General features: G+C 45.4%; 1 protein-coding gene across 2 annotated transcripts in view; it reads left to right on the top strand.

Annotated features, from left to right (window-relative positions):
- The window catches only part of GOLIM4 (golgi integral membrane protein 4), a 58,260-nt gene extending 49,199 nt beyond the window's left edge, over positions 1-9,061 (top strand). For both annotated transcript variants that reach the window (XM_075937888.1, XM_075937887.1), the window contains 4 exons: positions 1,072-1,239; positions 2,940-3,008; positions 5,728-5,808; positions 6,732-9,061. In XM_075937888.1, the coding sequence (XP_075794003.1) occupies positions 1,072-1,239; positions 2,940-3,008; positions 5,728-5,808; positions 6,732-6,890 (477 nt within the window). In that variant the 3' untranslated portion in view covers positions 6,891-9,061. The remainder of the gene's footprint in view (positions 1-1,071; positions 1,240-2,939; positions 3,009-5,727; positions 5,809-6,731) is intronic.
- The last annotated feature ends 12,517 nt before the right edge of the window (positions 9,062-21,578 follow it).

The raw sequence follows: 21,578 nt of genomic DNA, 5'->3' as shown, positions 1-21,578 counted from the left end.
ATTTGAAGAGAAGAATATTTTTTAGCCCAGAGAGGTTACTGTTGTCTTGGTAGCTGCAGTATTTAATTTACAGGATAATAATGGATAATAAACATAAGGGGGAAACGGCATATATTGAATAGCAAAGGTTGAGGAGATCTCAGGCATTTTTTCCTTTAAGTAAGATGCAAATGTGGCTTGGGTCAATGTATCACAGCCTAGCATAGCATGGAGAGCAACTTTTGTGCACTATGTGAAGTCAGGCCTAAACAGAGTTTGACACTTAGGCTACGTCTAGACTGCATCCCTCTGTCAACAGAGGGATGCAAATCAAGCACATCAAAATTGCTAATGAAGCTGGGATTTAAATACCCTGCACCTCATTAACATTTTTCAAAATGTTTTTTTTTTTCCAAAAAAATGGCAGTCTAGATGCAGATCTGTGGAAAATATAGTTTTTTCGACAGAGCCTGTATTCCTTAAAAAATGAGGTTTACGGGATCTATTGAAAAAGGCTTTATTTTTGACAGATCCGCATCTAGACTGCTGGTTTTTTTCCCTTCGAAAAACTCTGTTTCGAAAAAAGTGGTGGCCATGTTTATGCTAATGAGGCAAGGGATATTTAAATTCCGGCTTCATTAGCAATTTCAGTGTGCCTAATCTACATCTCTCTGTCAACAGACAGGTGTAGTCTAGACATACCCTTAGCTATTCTAACCTCACTTTGCTGCCCATAAAGAGCTGTACTTTATCAGATATTATTACTTGCTGCGTTGTCAGTAACCAAAAGCCTTGCAGTATCCTATGTAAAATGAATTGGTATCCTTGGTCTAGTTTCTAGTACACAGATGTGCACATCACAGCTGTATCCTTATTCAGAGCTAATATATTTTTTCCAGAGCTGCAAATCTGCCACTTTTCATAATTGCTAAGGTTTTGATTTAGTGCCCACCGAAGCCAATGGAAAAACTCCTGTTGGCTTCCTTTGGCACTCGATCAGCCCTGAGGTAACTATTACTATAACAACTCTCAAGGGAAATGGAGTTGCTGTGACAAATGTTCTTACACTATACACCCATCTAAAAATTACAGAAAGCAGCAGTGGAAGATGTGAACCCAGCTGATGATCCCAACAATCAGGGAGAGGATGAGTTTGAAGAAGCTGAACAAGAGAGAGAAGAGAATCTGCCAGATGAGAATGAACAACACAAACAAAACAATCCGAAGCAGGAGAATCCTGAGATGGAAGAACATTTAGTGGTGAGCAGATAAAAGGAAACATCTGTAGAATATGTGTAATTGTGTGTACATATTTACAGCTAAGCGGAGAATGGCTTTTCAAAAGATGTTAAACAGTAAAGTCTCGGTTATCCAATCTTCACTTATCTGACCTTCCGTGAAGGCAAGGGGCTCCAGGGACACTTCATACCACAATGGCCTTGCTTTCCCTCTTTCCAGGGCTGGACAGGAGCTTTGGTTGGCAGGTCTGCGGGGGCAACCTTACCTCCCTACGTTACGCCTGGGGCAGCTCACACTCGCGCTGCGGGCTTGCCCGGCGCTCGGGTATGCTGGGCCCGTGCGCCGCTCAGGGCCCGATCCTGGCCAAACTGCCCGACCCGCTTCCCCCTCCCAAAACTTTGCGGGCTGGGGGTGGGAGGAAAGGGAGGGAGTTGCCCCCCGGCAAGAGCAAGCAGGGAGTCCGGGCTGAAGGGAAGTGGGGAGAGGGGTATGGCGAGGGGAGGGACCGCCACTGGGCTGAGGAGAGGCAGGAGCGCCGGGGCCTTGGGCACGCCCGGAGGGCACAGGGGAGGAGGGAAGAAGAGGAAGGGGAAGGACGCTTTTAGGAGAAGGCCCAGACCCGCTTCCCCTGCCCAAAACTTTGTGGGCTGGGGGTGGGGGGGAAGAGAGGGAGTTGCCCCCTTGAGGAGCAAGCCCAGCTCCCGGCCGGAACAAGCGGGGAGTCCGGGCCGAGGCAGGAAGGGGAGAGGAGAGTGCCGTCCCTGTTAGTCGACATTTCCGGTTATCCGACCATCCTCCTGTCCCGTTTATGTCGGATAACTGACACTTTACTGTACAAGGTAGTAACAAATGTCCAAAATTTGGTACTAAGACCACAGATGTTGCTAGACCAGAGAGCTCCAGCGGCCAGGAGTCCAGGGCATAGTGGCCAGCAGTTGGGGCTGGTAACAGAGTGGCTGGCAGCTCTGTCTGGGGGCGTAGCACCTGGAGGCTGGCACTCCCCAGGAGAGCCTGGAGGTTGGCAGCATGGGGGACAGAATTGACCTCCCATGGTCCAGCCAACTCCCTCATTCGAGATCAGTCAGGTCCCAAGGGTGCCAGACCAGGGAAGTCCAACCTGTACTGTAATTTTACCTGTGTGTTCTGTACATAGAACTACTTCAGGTACTTGACTTTGTCTCTAATCACATCACCCTCGCCCCGCTGCCAGATTCAATGACCTGTTTTGCTATCATGTCACCTTGTATGCTACTCCCTGCGTGGACAACTTCCCATTATACTTATCCAGGCCACTGCACTGCCTTCACTCATATCCCTCATGAAGACTGACTTCTTCATGATTTCCACAAGTAAAGTTTCCCAGTAAACAGGTTTTTTCAGTTTTTTCCTCTGGGCTTCCCATTGCATCTTGCCTATTGTATTTTCCATTAGACTATGAACTTCATATGGCAGGGACTGTATTTTTTGTTTGCATGGTGTCAGTAGTCTGACTTGTGTTGTGCAATGATTTCATTATAACCAGTCCACTCTTTTTTAAATTTAACTTGGTATAAAGGATGTAACCAGTCTATTATTAAAGATGTTCAACAAATTACAAATTTCCTGCACTATTACTCTGGAATGCGGGAGATTTTAGTTGCAGTGCAAGTAGCTCTAACAATCTGCATTACTAAAATAAAGAGGCCTGCATGGTAGAACTATGTTTCATTTTGTTTCTGCAGATGGCAGGAAATCCTGATCAGCAAGAAGACAATGTGGACGAACAGTACCAAGAAGAGGGAGAAGAGGAGGTAATAAAAAGAGTGTAGAGTATGGGTGGAAATCAGGTGGCATAACAGATCTCAGTTCGTTCTGGTGAACTTCAGTGAGTTTTATAAAAGTTAAAAAAAATCATTTTTAGAGACTATGACAGATTTATTAGAATATATGCTGTTGTGAATAAAACCCACTTCATCAAATGAATTGGAGAGGAAATTACAGAGGAAATTACATAAAAAAAGAAGGAAGTTACTTATCAAGTGTTAATAAGGCCAGTCAAATCAGGTTAGATGTTGTTCACTCACAGCAGCTGTATTCACAGGGAGGTGTGAATCCCAAGAAGGGGGAAATGGCCTTTGTAGTGAGATAACCAACAGTTCTGCTGTTTCCCTTTGTAATCTGGTTTTGAAGGGGTTGGTTGGTTTAGTTGGTTGGTTGGTTGGTTGGTTGTTAGAAGGGTGAATGTCCAGGAAGGTGTAAGTGTTCCCCTACAGGTTTATGTATGTTAACTTTCTTACATGCCAATGGTTTGAATCAAGATACCAGATGGCTAGGACATTTTCAACCAACCAGACAATGAAGGTGCCAATGGTTCTTTGTCTGTGTAGATTCTGATGTTAATACACTTCCTCTCTAATTGCTAACTAGTGGTCCTTATCTGCTCCTTTTAACTATCAGTTTCACCTGTTACATACCAGCTCAGTTTTCCCTTTGATATTTATATACCCCTGCCTCCTTTTATTCCACCCCCCAGCTACATGTTTTGTTAGTCTTTAAAGTGCTACCATACTCTTTGTTGTTTTTTAAGTTTATCCTGAACAGACTAACTTGGCTACCCCTCTGAAGCTTTTGAACTTTCTTGATGTCTGATTTGTGTCTATTTATTCTTTGGCATGGAGACTGTCCAGTTTGGCCAATATACATGGCAGAGGGGCATTGCTGGTACTTGATAGCATATATTAGGGATGTTAAATATTGTGTAATTGAATTGGCATGTAACTGCATGAAATCTTAGTGGTTACACAACCATTTAAGAGTCTCCAGGTGTGGGGTAAGCAGCCAGTATGCTCCAGCCCCACTCCCGGGGAGTCCCTTGCTACTCCATACAGCTGCCTCGGTATCAGAGACAGTCGTGCAGGGTGGCAGGCGGGAGCTGGTCTGCCAGGGAAGCCAGTTTAAAAACCAGCTTTCCATGCAAACCAACTGCCTGCCACCCTTTGCTGTTGCCTCTGATACAGAAGTACCTGGTACAGAGGGGAAGGTAGGCAGCACCACGGAGCTGGTGATGAGGGGAACCAGCTTTTAAGCTGGCTCCTGCCTCCCTTCCTTCCCCCCCCCCCGCCCTCTCTGCCCCTGTAGGAGGTAGCAAGGGGTGGGGAGGCAGATCTGCGGAGCCAGCACCCTTGGGGATCCTGCTTGAAAGCCAGTTCCCTGCACTTACCAGCTCCAGCTTGCCCTCTTCACTCTCCACGCTGCTGTCTCTTTATCAGAAGCAGCAGCAGCACGGGGCCAGGGGAGGAAGATCCAGTGCTTGTGGAGAGCCTGTTTAAAGCCAGCTCATCAAGGTACTAGCTCCCATACAGAGGCAGCAAGGGGAGGAGAGTGCGTGTAGTTGACAAGAATAACGGATAAGACCAGGCTTATCAGTTAATCTTGTAGTTGACTACACATTGACATCCCTAGCATATATCACATTAGTGGATGTGCAGGTGGATGAGCCCTGATGATGTAGTTTATGTAGTTAGGACCTGTGATAGTGTCACTTGTATAGATATGTGGACAGAGTTGTCAGAGGGGTTTGTTGCAGGGATGTGTTCCTGGGTTAGTGTTTCTGTTGTGTGGTGTGTGGCTGCTGGTGAGTATTTGCTTCAGTTTGGGCAGCTGTCTGTAAGCAAGGAGTAGCTTGTCTCCCAAGGTCTGTGAGTGAGGGATTGTTTTTTAGGATAGGGAGTTGATTGTCAGTGATGCATTGACTGAGCTGGGATCATGTAGGCTGCAAGCAAAGAGGAGGCTGCTGAACTGTAATCCGGTTGTATGTTCTTTACTGGTAGGACCTAAATAGGGCTTGTAGGGTGCCCTCAGAGGAGCTTAAGTGACACAAAGGGAGAAAGAACATGGGCTTGTTTGTTGTGGGGTTTAGTTACCATGGGAGTTAGAATATGTTTGTAAAGGGGGTTGTGTTGTACAGTGTACCCTCTGCCCCCCAGCAGGGTCTCAGAACTGACTGAACTAGGAGCGTGTAGGCTGCAAGCAGAGAAGAGGCTGCTGAACTGTGATCCTGCTCTGTGCTGTTTACAAAATAAAGCCTGTTTCTGGTAGCTTGGCTGAGTAAGTCTGGTCTGAGATGCACACATTGACACACAATGTAGAGTGCATAAAGGAGCCTCAAGCCTAGTATCCCATAGTTGTGTAAAAAAAGTCACAAGGATTCCTCTATGTTGAATAACCTCCTAATGGGGTAGTGAACCGGAGGGCTACAACCTGCATAGCATCTGTGTGTAAGCAGTGTTAGTAAGAACTTGGTATTTATTGGTAAAGCAGAAAAAAATGTGAGATGTTTTGTGTTTGTTCAATAAACATAAAAATTAATGCTCAAATGCTTTAAAAGGCATATTTCACGGATTAACATTTAAAACTGTGGGATTACTCACCTGTTTACTCTGAAGTTCTACTGTACAAGGATAATATTTGCCACAGGCTCATTTTAAAGGAAACCAGAGATTTGCAGAGATGTCTGTTTGTGCCTTTTAGGTCCAGGAAGATTTGACTGAAGAGAAGAAAAAGGAACTGGAACACAATGCTGAAGAGCCATATGGTGAAAATGATGAAAATGTGGGTACAATAAAATAGCAGATTTAGTTGTCTTTAACAATACTACAGTCATGGTAGACATTACACAATAAAGGGAGAGGCTCACTTTTAAGCACAAGTTAACTCTCACTCAGTCTCAACTTCCATTCCTGTTCCTAACAAATGTTCTTTCAACTTAGGGACCCTCGAACTCAAGCATCTACAATTCCTTTATCAACTCTTCCAGCTTCTCACGAAAACCACCCCTTTTTCACCTGCCCGTACCTATTTAATTGCATCTCTAAATTTGCTCCTAACCCTCCCATACACACATCAGGGCTACAAATTCTATACTGTAGCCTTAAGACACACAGCCCAGAAACTTTCCCTGAATCTGTGCTCTGTTGTGCATGAGGATTATTGAGTTATATAACTATTACATTATAACCGCATGTAATAGTGTAACTCAATAACAGTAGCATTCTGCTACTGTGAAATCAATGGGACTTTTGGCATTAACTTCAACAAAAGATTGGACTGCAAAGGATGAAATTTTCATCTCCACTGTAGCCTTCTGTGGTATAATAAAGTATTATAAAACCCTAGAACGATATAGGGGATAGTTCCCTTAACACAGGAATTATGTGGGACAACTGCAGGCTGCCTTATGTAGACCACTTTGCAGGACTCAACATGGTGGATGGGATTAGGCGCAGGCCTATAGTTCCACCAAGATTTTGGGTTATGACACATAGTCTCCAGAGCATCCTAGAATCAAGAGGCTTAAAGCCAACTTTGCACTCACTTCCTCAGACCTATAATTTCTGTCCTACACGAGAATTTTACCCTAACTCAGCCATGTGTTCTGGGTCATGCTATAATCACCACACAATATATATTAGTAAAAGTTTTATGGGTAAATGTACTTTCACTAAATCCTTCCATTTTTCTTTTTATCTGTCCAGGCTGATGAAAAAAACAATGAAGGTGCAGACCATGAGCAAGGAGTTCAAGAAGAGAACAACCCAAAAGAAGGTCATGAAGAAAATTATGAGGAGGAAGAGGAGGAGGAGGAGGAAGGTGGTGCCATTGCAGCAAAAGCTCATAGAAGAGGGGAAATGTAACACTGATGTTTTATGGGTTCTGTTCAACACAAGATCCTTGCTTGAAACAAACTTTTTTTCTAAGGATATTTAATTACAATAATTCAAAGTTTGCCTTTTATGTTTTTTACTTTTCTATTAGGTGCTTTCATACATATCTGTGAATACACTATTTTGATATTCTAGATTAGCATCTCTTTTATATTAAGGCAACACAAGGACAGACAATGGAGTAGGTCTCATTCTTTTCATAATTCTGGTAATGTTTTAAAAGAACATTTTTGGTATAAATTTAAACTTTCATATTGTCCAAGTTCGAAAAGCACATTTGGTTTACACTGTGACTTACTTGGGAAGTGATCTCATGCCTGAGTCAACATGATTCACTCAGATGGATGCATTGCCTTCGGTAGTTCATATGTGAGTAAGGACTAGCTGAATTGTGCACTGAAGCCCCAGTCCTGAAATGCTTATGAGCTTAACTTTTAGGTCACATCAGTAGTCTCATTTGCTTTATTGGGTCTATTCACATGCTTAAAGGTAAGTATGTACATGTGCTTGCTGGATCAAATTTCAGTGTGTAGAAGCAGTGAAATTTTAAATCATGCAAGCTCTCCAAGCTTTAAGTTTAACAGCTGTTTATTTACAATTATTTTGAAACAATTTTAATGTGTATCAAGGTGCTTCAGTTGCAAAAACACTAAAGGCAGTCTTAAAGTATATGTATAATTTCTGAGTAGTTCCCTACATAATGCAATCAGAGGGGCAGAATTAAAATAGTACCATCAGCTGAAAACATACTTTGCACAAGAAGAATAAAGATTTACAGCAGGGCTACTCAACACGCAGCCCGTGGGTGGGAGCCAAAACAAAATAGTCGTCAATATAATGGTCTTCTGTTGATATGCAATTTAGTAGTTAAATTCCTGGACTGTCATTGATAATTAAAAGTGCTGTCATATGGGTAGAAATCAGGTAAATATTGCATTTTATTAATATCAGCACCACAGATTTAAATGGGGCCTGCGTTTTGTGTAGTCTTGCCTTAATCTTTGTATTCATGCCCGTCAGTGTGAAAGAAGCTATTTGCATATATTTGCATGTACATGCAACCACACTTAAGTTGTGACCCTTGCCATATGCTGTAAATATCATTGTGGGCCCCAGGGCCTTCCAGAGTTGAGTAGCCCTGGTTTACAGGAAGAATAACTGGATGCTACTCAAACTAGTTCATAAATGGTTATCTGCCCCACTATCAGGAAATCACTTTAATGATCAATTGTGTGTGAGGCCTGCTGTACATGCATTTTGGAAAGTAAAAGGGCTTAAGGCATTTGAAGTTTGTTAATAAGACTGTTAAAAATATCCCCTTCTGAATTTAGGCCCCCAGGTTTCTAGTGGAGGTCATCCCTAGGGATGTCTATATAAAGTGTAGTTTGTGCTTAGTTGGTGAACAACACACTAGTGATAAAACTAAGCACATTGCAGTGTGTCTTGCCTCCCTTTAGCACTGCATGCTGAAATGTCAATGAACTGGGCCTCTGGTAGGTTAGTATTAAGTATACCAAGTCCTACAACTAATGTAATTGAGGTGCATGAAAATATACAATATTTGTACTGTTATACACCTTTGTTGTTTAATTTAAAGGGGTTAGGCCTAAGGGCTGTAATCTAATCATTGTGGTACTCTTGAATTAACCCCTGGAGAATGGAAATCTGGATTTCCAAGGCTATGTCCCATTGCTGGAAATGAGACATGCCATGGCTACCAACAATAAGGTGATAATATATTAAGTGTTTCTCTCTAATTTTTTTGAATAATACATAACTAATAATTTTTAGTTTAACCTTTTAATATGAATATAATTTAATTCAATTTCTACTAACTCAATTTTACATTTTTAAGATAGTTTTACTAGTTCTAATTTTTTAAAGTATATCCTATATATTTCTTACATTTCATAGGAATATTTTGGCCAACATGTATTTTGGATTTTCCGGTTACCATATTTACATCATGTATAAAAATGCCTGTTTATGTAATAACTGTAAAGTGTATAATATGTACATAATCTTCAGAATACAATTATTTTGATAAATTGGTCTTTTTTAATGTCACTGTTGCAGAATTTAATTATTTGAAACATAAAAAGTTGCCTGCAGTCAATAAAACTAGAATGTGGGTTACCAATCTTTTCGCTGTGTGACATTTTATTGTTGGTTTTTCTAAATGTGCATCCTTAGGTTTTGTGACTGTGCTTTCATAGGGTATGTCTACACTACAGACGTTAGTTCGAATTAACTTTGATAGGCGCTACACTAGCGATCCGCTAGTTCGAACTTAATTCGAACTAGCGGAGCGCTTAGTTCGAACTAGGTAAACCTCATTCCATGAGGACTAAGCCTAGTTCGAACTAACTAGTTCGAATTAAGGGCTGTGTAGCCGCTTAATTCGAACTAGTGGGAGGCTAGCCCTCCCCAGCTTTCCCTGGTGGCCACTCTGGCCAACACCAGGGAAAATCTAATGCCCCCCTTAAAGGGACACGGGCTGGCTACGATGTCCGTGCCAGGTGCAAACCTGCCAGCACCCAGCCAGCATACTCTGCACCTGGCACGGCTCGAGCCAGCCACCTGCTGCCACCCAGCCCTCCCCCTCTTCCCGGAACCAGGCTGGCGGCTCCCAGGAGCCTGCCCGGGGCCGCAAGAGGCGGGCGCCCTCCTGGTCTAGTGCAGACATCGTGGACCTCGTCCACGACCTCCGCACTAGGCACAGGAAAGTGGCCATCTAGGGCAGGAGAGCTGCCAGCCTGGCCACCCTGGAGCAGGTTTGCATGAAAATCAGGGTGGACCAGTGAGACCCCCGACCCTGAGCCCTGAGCTTAGAATGGCCGTACTGGGTCAGAGCAAAGGACTAGCTAGCCCAGTGGCTTGTCTGCTGACAGCGGCCAACCCTAGGGACCCTGGAGGGGATGGACCAAAGACAGTGACCAAGCCATTTGTCTCGTGCCATCCATCTCCAGTCTTCCACAAACAGAGGCCAGGGCCACCATTCCTACCCCCTGGCTAATAGCACTCCATGGACCCAACCTCCATGACTTTATCTCACTTCTCTGTAAATTCTGTTCTAGTTCTAGCCTTCACAGCCTCCTGCAGCAAGGAGTTCCACAGGTTGACTATTTGCTTTGTGAAGAAGAACTTTCTGTTATTCGTTTGAAGCCTGCTACCCATTCCTTTCCTTTGGTGTTCTCTAGTCCTTCTATTATGGGAACCAATGAAGAACTTTTCTGTATGCACCCTCTCCACACCACTCATGCTTTTATAGACCTCTATCATATCTCCCCTCCGTCTTCTCTTTTCTAAGCTGAAAAGTCCCAGTCTCTTTATCCTCTCTTCATATGGGACCTGTTTCAAACCCCTCATCATTGTAGTTGCCCTCCCCTCTCCCATCCTCTCTCTTCCCCTCTCCCAGCTCCTTTTCCCAGTCTCACCCAGTTTTGTTCAATAAAGAGAGTTTCTATTTTTGACCACACGTGTCCTTTATTTTGTACATCAGGAAGGGGGGCTTGGGAGGGGTAAGTAGAAGGAGGTGAGGGAGGAATGGGGTACGAGCCCCCAATGGGGAGGACTGGGGTGGCTTTGCGGGCTCGGGGTGGAAACTCTCCTGCAGCCCCCTGATTGCTCCCTCTCCCCAGATGGCAGCCTGCAGCAAGTGCATCCGGGCTGATGTCCGAGTGCTGTGATGTGCTGAGTGTGGGCACTCAGGGCACTCCAAGCCAGGACTGGTTTGCCAGCAGGAAACCCCCTGAGAACTGTCTGTCCAGGGTGGGGGTCGGGACCCTTTAAGCACAGCCCTCGGCTAGCCTGAGACAGCAGCTCCACTCTCTTAAGTCCTCATCTGATGCCCTGCCGGCACTGCTTCCGGCCATCCTTAACCCCAGTTCAGGGTCCACTCTGTGGATGCGCTAGTTCGAATTAGCAAAACGCTAATTTGAACTAGTTTTTAAGTCTAGCTGCGCTAGTTCGAATTAGCTTAGTTCGAATTAACTAATTCGAACTAAGTTCTAATTAGCGCTGTAGTGTAGACATACCCATAGGTAGAGAGGGAGAAATAGTGGAGAGAGAACTGTAGCAATGTATAGCAAGGGTGGGATTTTCAAAAGCACTATGTGATGGCTTTATTCAGTTTCCATTGAAGTCCTTGGTAGAACTCCTATTGAACTCAATCAGAGCAGAGTTTGCCCAATGTAGAGCTCTTCATAAGTTCCACGGTATCTGTCCAAAGTTTTTTAACACATTGATTGATTTAACTATTTGCAGCTGGGATCTTCAATCCATACTTGAAAGCAGAACTCTCTTCCCATCACCTTCCCATCTAACATAGAATATATCAAGAGGAAGAACAAACATTGCTCCCTTAAGTCTTTTGACCTAAAAAACCAGTTATGCCCCTGTATTTACCTACCTGGAGGCCCTTGATATCTTGTACTGATGGCTGTTCAAATCAGACATTCTTGCTTTTCATGACAGCAATGCCATTTCTAGTGGGGTGACCACCAGATTACTAAGCACCATGGGAATGGATTTACACTCATGATAATACAGATTGGCCACCTAACCAAAACCACAAATTATTTGATGAGCTCCACTTAATTGCTTTGTGGAAACTAAGCCACAGTCATTCCAGCTGTTTATTATGTATATAGTACAATTAGTTAAGGATGTGGTTGTATATCCCTTCTTTATCATGCAACAGTGCCCCAAAATGCCAGGATTTGGTTTCATGGTGTTTGCTGTGGTTTCAGTGGGACCTAGAGCCAGCAGCAGGATTGGAGCCAATATTGTCTGCACTCTCTGTGGTATGGATGGACTGTTGCTCAAGAATTGAGTTTTTAGTCACTCACAGTGCTGTTGAATGACAGTCAGCAACTGAATGGCTTTGGCACTTACACCACCATCTTTCAAAATGAATGGTTGCTATTCATTCAGTTTCACCCATTACTATTCTACTACTCACCACGCTATAGTAATTAAGATGGAGTTTCTGCTTGATCAGTTTAATTTCCTTTTTCACCAGAAATGTGTTTGGAAATAAATCATCTAAGTGCTGGCTTTCTGGCAATGTGTAACTGTTTGGGCTGGATTCAAAATTTACATAAGGGAAAAAGTTCAGTGCCCTTAGTGGCTACATGAGATTCTTCTCCTGCTACCAGTTCCATTGTTCCTGTGTTCAAAAATAGGCATCTATTGTGATGATCAGTTTTTGAGTAGTGAATGCTTCAATTTTGCAGATTTTGAGCAATGCATTAATATCATGTACAATTCAAAGCATAGGCATATATGTCTGGTTCTGCAGTTACTGACCCTTTATATTTTCCACATCTCACTTTAAAAGCACCTGTTTACAATATTCTGTTTGTTTTAGGAATGTTACTCAGCTATTCCAAGGTGCAAGGGTGAATGATTTTCTCACTAGGTGGATACTGCTTTAAAATGAAGATGATGATTTTCCATGAGAGTACAGCAAAGCTGTCATAACTCGTACCTATTGTTTCATTTTGTTCCAAGCATGAGACTGTAATTGTACTTGCTTACAAAAAATTACTGGATAAGAACAATCTTGCAGTATTGCTTACCTCAAGTGTTCAAAAATCATGAGCCGTGCTCACCAAAAATCAAGAGCTTGGCTTTAAAAAGTCATGATTTTGTGTGTGTGTGTGTGTGTGTGTGTGTGTGTGTGTGTGTGTGTGTGTGTGTGTGTGTGTGTGTGTGTGTGTATTCTTTCTATTTGTCTTCTGCTTTTTAACCATTGGGGTGCACTGGGGTCACATTTTAAAGCTTTCTCTGCAGCCACAAGGGCAAGAAAGTACGTCTACTCTGGCATAATCTTGCGCAAGAACTCTTTTGCGGAAGAGTTCTTGTGCAAAAACTCTTCCAGAAGAGAGCATCTACACTGGCATATGCGTTTGCACAAGGGATGTGTGTTTGAGCAAGAGCATCCATGCCAGTGTAGACGCTCTCTTGCGCAAGAAAGCTCTGATGGCCATTTTAACCATAGGACTTTCTTGCACAAGAAATTCATGTTGCCTGTCTACACTGGCATCTTGCACAAGAACAGTTGCGCAAGAAGGCTTATTCCTAAGCAGGAGCATCATAGTTCTTGTGCAAGAAGCACTGATTTCATACATTAGAACGTCAGTGTACTTGCGCAAGAACTCGAAGCCAGTGTAGACAGGAAGCAAGTTTTTGCACAAAAGCAGTCGCTTTTGCGCAAGATCGTGCCAATGTAGACACAGCCAACGTGTTTACTTCTTTAAAAATGAAGGCTGAAATCACATAACCACTTGACTCCAGGCACTGGTGCTTTGAGGATAACAATAATCATAAAACTTTAAGCAGGAGGAAAAAACCCTGACATCCCTCACTCTCTAGCTTGCTCCTTTCCAGTGCTTGCAGGTCATTTGTCAGCCCAGAACCAGTATGCAGTGTTGGTACAGCACTTCAGTAGGACAGACGCAGCCTCCAGTGTTTGTGCTTCAGTACAGCTTAGAGGTTCATAAACTTCTAGTTCCCTCTTGTCACACAAAATAACCTTTGCAAAAAATATTCACGCAGGCTAAATCTGCCACACTTACTCCTGTGAAGTAACAAATTAGTCCGTGAGTAGCCACATGGATTTTGATACTCTACTACTGAGGAATTTATCTACATGAGTAAAGTAGCAGGATTAGGCCCAATTTTTTTAAAAAATGCTATTTGTATAACTGGAATCATTTTTCTCCTTTGCTGTTGTTTCCTAGGGCACTTTTGGATGGAAGCCAAAACAGTGGCCTGTTCTAATTTCCACAAACTCTGTAGTGAAAAGCATTCCCGGTGCATGCCTGTTTACAGCTCATTCAGCCAGCAATTAACACACCGTCTGTACTGCCATTCAGTTCCCTTGTGCACTGCCACTGTAAGGCTGGCAGAACAGCAGAATTTATAACATGACAGAGTTCAGCTCTACCAAGAACCTTACTTATAACAAGTCCATCAATGTACCTCAGTGCATACATACTAGGGATGTACAGTAAACTTCCGATAATCCGGCACCTTTAGGACCCAGGGGGTGCCAGATTATCAGATATGCCGGACTATCAGAAGGGGGGGCTATGAGGGGCCTGGGGTGGGGTGGGGGGATGTTACCCCAGACCCCCTCATAGCCCTCCCTTCTGATAGTCCGGCTCTGCCCCAAGAGTCCCCGATTCAGCCTCTGCTGGTCAGTTTCAGCAGCGGCTGAATCGGGGACGCCTGCAGCAGAGCAGCTGGGGTGCTGCTGGGTTGGTCCAGTAGAGCCAACCCTTGGCGCCGCGAGACCAACCTGTCAGCACCCCAGCTGCTCTTGGGGACGCCTGGGGCAGAGCAGCTGGGGTGCTGATGGGTTGGTCCCGAAGCGCCGCTCCTCGGAGCTGCGGGGACCAACCCAGCAGCACCCCAGCTGCTCTGCCCCAGGTGTCCCCAAGTCAGCCACTGCTGATACTGATCAGCGGCTGACTCCAGAAAGCCAGGGGCAGAGCTGCTCTGCCCCGGTCTTCCTGGAGTCAGTCCTGGTCAGTTCCAGCAGCGGCTGAATAGGGACGCCTGGGACAGAGCAGCTGGAGCGCTGCTGGGTTGGTCTGGTAGCGCCAAACCTCGGAGCTGCAGGGACCAACCCAGCAGCACCCCAGCTGCTCTGTCCCAGGTGTACCCAAGTCAGCTGCTGCTGAAACTGACCAGCGGCTGATTCCAGGAAGCTGGGGCAGAGCAGCTCTGTCTTGGGCTTCGTGGAGTCAGCCGCTGGTCAATTTCAGCAGCGGCTGAATCCGGGACAGCTGGGGTGCTGCTGGGTTGGTCCCACAGCCCCGAGGGGCAGCGCTACTGGACCTACCCGGCAGCACTCCAGCTGTTCTGCCCCCTGCTTCCCGGATTCAGCGCTGGTCAGTTTTAGCAGCAGCTGAATCGGGGAAGCTGGGGGCAGAGCAGCTCCAATGGTCCGGCTGCCCGGAGCACTTCCGGGTTCCTTATGGTGCCAGACCATCAGGAGTGCCGGACCGTCAGATGCCGGACCATCGGAGTTTTACTGTAAATGGTTAACTGCTTAACTGAGGCTGGTGCTTACCAGTTACAGTTAACCAACAGGGGCTGCTCCAGCCTGGCAGAAACCAATGGAGGTGGGGGGCACTCCAGCCTAGCTGGAGCAGCCCTCTTTCGTGGAGGGCCCAGCCCAAAGCGCCATGGGAAGGGATGCCCCAATGTGGCCTCAGCGGGCTGGAGAGGTCCACTGCCTACTTGCAATTCAGCGGTTAACCGATTAAACACATCGTTTAACCTGTTAAATATTGAAATGGGATTTTACATCCCTAATGCATACTATGAAGACATGGGGGTCCAATCCTTGTGGCACTGCTGAGAGACTGGGCTCCCTTAATTCCTGCTGATTTTACTCAAAGAAATAGCAAATTGCCTTGCCAGGCCTTTCTTACTACTTCCCAACACAGTGTCCCAAGAAGTAAATGAATCTTAATGACATCTGGTATATACAAATTAATCTCTTTTGTTTTGTGGATTTTTGTGAGCCCAAAATGTTGTTTCTATATGCCCATATAGTCTTATTAGCAAAATACCATAATCATTAGCCACTAGGTTTATAGCTCTTCAGATTCCAAAATGTGATTTAGTTCCTTATGATTTTCTTAAACAATACATCAGAACTAAAAGGGAATTGACTTTAAGTTTAACCAAAAACAAACAAAAAATTAGTGATGCCCATATGAACATATACATAATAAAAGACACAGAGCCATTATAGCAAATGGTACTTTGGCCTGATCCAAAGTCCATTGACGTTAATGGAAAGAGTCCCTTAAGAGTGGAAGAATAATTTAGAGGTTGGCATATTATCTTAGGGCTAGCTGAATTCCAGTCCCTGCAGAGACACAGACTTTCTGTGCAACCGTTGTCAAGTCATTTTGTCTCTCTGGACCTTAAGTCCTTGTCTGTAAACAGGTATAATAGCACTTCCCTGCCTCACAGGGCACTGTAAAGATAAATATGTAAAAGACTGTGAGTCAATCAGATGCTATGGGGATGGAAGCAATATCAATAGCTAAAACAGCTTGACCTCAATGGGATTTGATTTAGACCCTTAGGGTATGTCTAGACTACGTGCTTCTGCCGACAAAGGCATGTAAAATAGGCTACCTGACACAGTCAATGAAGTCAGGATTGAAATATCTCCAGCTTCATTAAAATAAAAATGGCCGCTGCGCTGTGCCGGCTCAGCTGATTGTCAGAACAGCGCGGCAGTCAAGACGTGGATCGGTTGCCAGTGGAAGCCTTTGAAACGAGGTTTACAGGAGTGGGCGACAAAGGCTTCCCCTGTCGACAGTGTATTTATAGCTGCAGGGCTCTGCTGACCGAAAGTGGGGAAAGGACTCCACATACTGTTGTAACCCATGCACTAGTTGCAAGGGAATGATTCTACTATGCTGGGTGACCTCACTTGGGGTTACTTTCATGACACAGTGGGTAAGACCAGAAGACACCACCAGGTCCTCCAGTTGGACCTCCCGTATATCTCTCAGCACATTAAACACCAGCCAGACATGGCAGCAGGTTTCATAGGCTGTGCCTTCCCAAATAGCCTAGTGTGCCCCTGCCCATGTTCCAATCCCAAGCCAGGCCCCTCCAGTGAGTCCTATAGCACTGCCTTGGCTCACCCACGTTGGCTGGGGCTGGAGGTGGCTGGCCAGCATGCTGCTGGGAGCCAGGGCATCCGATGGTGGGGCTGTGCCGCCCAGAGCACTGGGCTGCCTATCCCACCTGACCACCACACTAGAACTGTGGCTGCCCAGAGCACCAGGGCTGGGCACACTGCTGCCCGGTACACTGGGAATAGCCGCAACCCCTAAAAATAAAATCTGGGTGTACATGAAAATAATAAAATCATATACATCCTCAGTTAAGGAGAAAAAAAAAAGGGTCATCTCCCCACTTCATGAAACAAGGAAAACAGGCCTTGCAGGCAGGAAAAACGATCAATGTTTTCCATGGCCTGACTGAAAGCCTGCTCTATGTTGAGACACACTCTGAAGTACCTAGCAACCAGCTTTCCCTCCATCTGAGTTCTTGCTCCTTAACTCTCCCTCAACCCCTGTCCAGGCTCCTCCCTTCAGCTGCCAAATTCTTCCCAGCACCTAAGTTCCAGACAAACAGTCCAATTCAATTTGAGCTGTCAAACCCCTCAACAATCTTCCTGCTTTCACAACTGCCTTGCCTTGATACTGTTTTGCATATTACCCTGCAAAACATGGGCAGAGCTGGGTTTCCCAACCCATGTTACGCAATCTAAGGCAGTGGTCACCAACCAGTTGATCAGGATCTACTGGTAGAGCTTGGAGCCTCTGACAGGTGAACCTGACTCGTTTGACCAGGAGGCTATCAAGTGCCAGCACGTCAGCTGCCCCTCCCCCTACTGCTGCGCACCTCCTGCCCTTTGCTTTGGAGCTGCCTCTCCCCACCCCTGGAAGCCTTGTGCTTGCTGTGCAGGACAGGGGAAGGGGAGGAGGGGCACTGATGCCAAGGTGTCCCCTCTCCCACCTTGCATCCTATCTCCACAGAGCAGAGAGGGGGCACAACAGAACTTGGGAGGGAGTTTGCTGGTTGCTTTTGGGAGTGGTGCAGGGCCAGGACGGGGTGAGCCTGCCTTAGCCCCACTGCACCACCACCTAGGAGCCCCCTGAGGTAAGCAGTGCCCAGTCAGTGCTCACATCTTGAAACCCTGCCCCAGTCACGAACCCCCTCCTGTACCCCATGTCCATGCCCTAGCCCCGAGCACCTCTGCATCCAAACATCCTTCCAAAGCCTGCACCTAGAATCCATTCTGGCACCCAAAATGCCTGCCCCGAGCTCAGAGCCCCTCCCACACTCCAAATCCCTTAATCCACAACCAGAGCCTGCACCCCAACTCTCTGCCTGAGACTGATGGAAGTGATAGAAGATGGGGGAGGGAGGGACGATGGAGTGAGCAGGGATGGGGCCGCAGAAAAGTGGCACAAAGGAGACGGGGCAAGGGTATTTGGGTTTAAGGTAGATCTTGGGTTGCACTTAAATTCAAAAAGTGACCTCCTGCTTAAAAAGGTTGGAGACCCCTGCTCTAAGGGCTCACAGACCTGTTCCTTCAAGAGGTAAATTGCTTTACTGGATTTGACTTTTTGGGGCACTGCAAGTTTACTCTTTCACTAGGTTTAGGTCCCTTTTAACACATACAATGCTCTGTCTTTGGCAGCCAGACACGAGAACAACCATCGTCAGTCACTTAGCACAGATGCCAGTCAAGGGACCAACAACAGTCAGCTGCTTCTCACAGATGGCTTAACTGAAGGTCAAACAAAAAAGCACCAGAAAACATGAGACTACTTTTAAGTAGTTGTTTAAAACTGAGGTTGTCTGCTGGAGTTGTTCTTTATTGCAGGCTTCACTGCCCTTGGAATGTCTTTGTGGTATATCTGTATGTAATTTTATTTGTTACAAAAGGTGTTTTTTGTGTGTACACGTTTTTTTTAAATGAGCTTCCTTGGTATCTCTCAATTTAACAGGTTTCATTGCTGTACTGTGGAAGACAATGCTTTGTGAAACAATGAATGCTGACTTCCTTACATTGAGGGAACCTTAGATATATGTTCATATTACAATACAGATGTTCCTCATTCAAAAACAAAAGAAAAGTATACAGCAGACCATGGGGAGCTTTTCTCATTGTACATATGATCTGAACAGTATTGACTGTTGGGCAGATAAAATCTGTAGAGCTCTGAGCAGATACAAAATTTGTATCTGCATCCACATCTGTATCTGCAAAAATGAGCCATGGAGATCTGCATTATTTGCAAATGCCGATACCCACAGATATAAAGCAGACATCTGCAAATTTGAAAGGTTCTAGATACCACATTTACATCTGCACCCACATCCATATTCACACCAATGAGCTAGAAATTATAAGAAACCTAACTGGGATTCCTGGTAGGGATGTTAAATAGCAAGTAATAGACTAGTCGAGTAACGGCATGAATTCTTAGTGGTTAGTCCCTGGGGGCAGGGCCGGCAGCCAGTGCACCTGCCCCTGCCCCTGCCCCTGCCTCTATATCTGACACAGCAGCATGGGGTGCCAGGTAGGAGCTGGTCCGTGAGGGGAGCCAATTTAAAAACCAACTCCCTGTGCAGACCAGCTGCCTGCTGCCCCGCTCTGTTGTCTCTGATACAAAGGCAGCAGAACAGGGTTGCAGCAGTCTCTGCAAGTGGTCCAAGTTCCCCATGGACAGAGGCTGCTCCAGAGTGGGGGAGAGCATGAGGGAGGCTGCCACAAAATAGCCTCTGTCCATAGTGACCTAGGTTGGCTGCAGCCTCTGTCTGTGGCAAGTCTGAGCTCCCCATGGACAGAGGCTGCTCTGCCTCCCACAGAGCAGCTTTTGTCCATGGCAAGCCTAGGCCTGCCACAAACAGAGGCTGCTCTAGCAGCAGCCCCTGTCTGCAAGGGATCAGAGCTCAAAAGAACATAAGAACATGAGAATGGCCATACTAGATCAGACCAAAGGTCCATCTAGCCTAGTATCCTGTCTGCCGACAGTGGCCAATGCCCAATGCCCCAGAGGGAGTGAACACAACAGGTAATCATCATGTGATCCCTCTCCTGTCATCCATTTCCAGCCTCTGACAAACAGGCTACGTCTACACTGGCAAGATTTTGCACAAAAGTGGTCGCTTTTGTGCAAACTCTTGCTGCCTGTCTACACTGGCCGTGAGTACTTGTGCAAGAACACTGATGTTCTAATGTATAAAATCAGTGCTTCTTGCGCAAAGGCACATGCCAGTGTAGACGCTCTCTTACTCAAATACTCTAACACAAAAACTCTTGCATTAAAGAGTATTTGCGCAAAATCTTGCTAATATAGATGTAGCCACAGAGGGTAGGGACACCATTCCTACCCATATTGGATAAGAGACATTGATGGACCTAGAAAAACCTGAAAAGGTTCAGAAAAGGGCAACAAAAATGATGAGGGGTTTGGAACGAGTCCCATATGAGGAGAGACTTGGACTTTTCAGCTTAGAAAAAAGGAGACTAAATGGGGATATGATAGAGGTCTATTGTGACTGACTCCCTCCCCCCTTTATGAAATGGACTTATGGACATGAATATACATTACTCAAAGGTGCTTTGAGCGAATTATTTCATGTAACCCATCAATCTTCATGTCACGATCCACTGGTCCTGTTTATCTTACTTTGATGTATGTGTCATTTGTGTGTGTTAAGTTAGACATATGGGGTGCATCTAGACTGGCAAGATTTTGTGCAAAAGCAGGTGCTTTTGCAAAAAAAACTTGCCAGCTGGCTACACTGGCCGCTTGTAAGAATTCAGTGCTTCTTGCGCAAATACTTTGACGCTCCCGCTCAGGGATAAGTCCTCTTGCGCAAGAATATTTGCACAAGAGGGCCAGTGTAGACAGGCACCTTATTTTTTTGCGCAAGAAATCCCGATGGCTAAAATGGCCATCGGAGCTTTCTTGCGCAAAAGCGCGTCTATACTGGGCATGGATGCTTTTACGTAAAAGCACTTTTTGCGCAAAAGCATCCATGCCAATCTAGACATTCTTTTGCGGAAATACTTTTAACGGAAAAACTTTTCCATTAAAAGTATTTCCGCAAAATCATGCCAGTCTAGACGCAGCCATGGAGTGGGGAATACTTTGTGGGTTTCAAATGTGAATGACAGACATGGAAGATGTTAGCCTCAACTGTTAAGCAATCTCTTTTGTCCTTAAGTCTAAGCAGTGGTTGGTAGGGAGTGCCCTCAATTCCTTAACGAAAAGAATAGGAAAGCAGAGGCCTTGGTCTTTTGGCTGGGCTGCACCTGAAGGAAAGAAGCAGAGACCCCAGGGTGGGGAGAAAGCCCTGGTTCGGAGGGGCAGCTGGAAAAGAGGTTTTAGGGTGAGTTTGAAGGTTTCAGTGTAGAATTAGCCAAGTGGTTTTGTTTCTTTTGATTTGTAACCTGCTTTGCTCTGCGTGTTCTCACATATTACCACTTAAATCCTACTGCTTTCATCTAATAAAATCATTTTTATTTTCTATCAAACCCAGTATAAGTAATTGTTACCGGGAGGGAGGGGAGGAGGGAAGGGGAGCAACCAGTGTGTACATGCCCCTTTCCATTGTTAAAGGGGGCTTACCCTTATCTGATTCTTTGGGGTTTAATCCCATTTGGGGAGTGGTATCCGAGAAAGCTGGACCCTAAACTGCACTCTCCTCAGACCTGAAAAGGTTCAGTGTGTGTACTGCTTCTCAGGGGGTCAGGGATCTCAGCTCAGTGCCTTGGCTGGGGGCAACCAGTGGAGCTGGCCCAGCAGGACCGGGCAGTGAGGAGCCCCAGAGAGCAGGAAGGCAAGTGACAGTAGCCATGTCAGCACCCTGGCAGACACCCCCGAAGGGTCATCTGTGACTGCACCCCGTCACAGCTATAAAATCATGACTGGTGTGGAAAAAGTGAATAAGGAAAAGTTATTTACTTATTCCTACAATATAAAAACTAGTGGTCACCAAATGAAATTAATAGGCATCAGGTTTAAAACAAACAAAAGGAAGTTTTTCTTGATGCAATGCACAGTCAACCTGTGGAACTCCTTGCTGGAGGAT

The sequence above is a fragment of the Pelodiscus sinensis genome, chromosome 10, assembly GCF_049634645.1.
Source record: "Pelodiscus sinensis isolate JC-2024 chromosome 10, ASM4963464v1, whole genome shotgun sequence".
NCBI classification, from domain to species: Eukaryota; Metazoa; Chordata; order Testudines; family Trionychidae; genus Pelodiscus; species Pelodiscus sinensis.
This window is presented reverse-complemented; position numbering and strand designations above follow the sequence as displayed.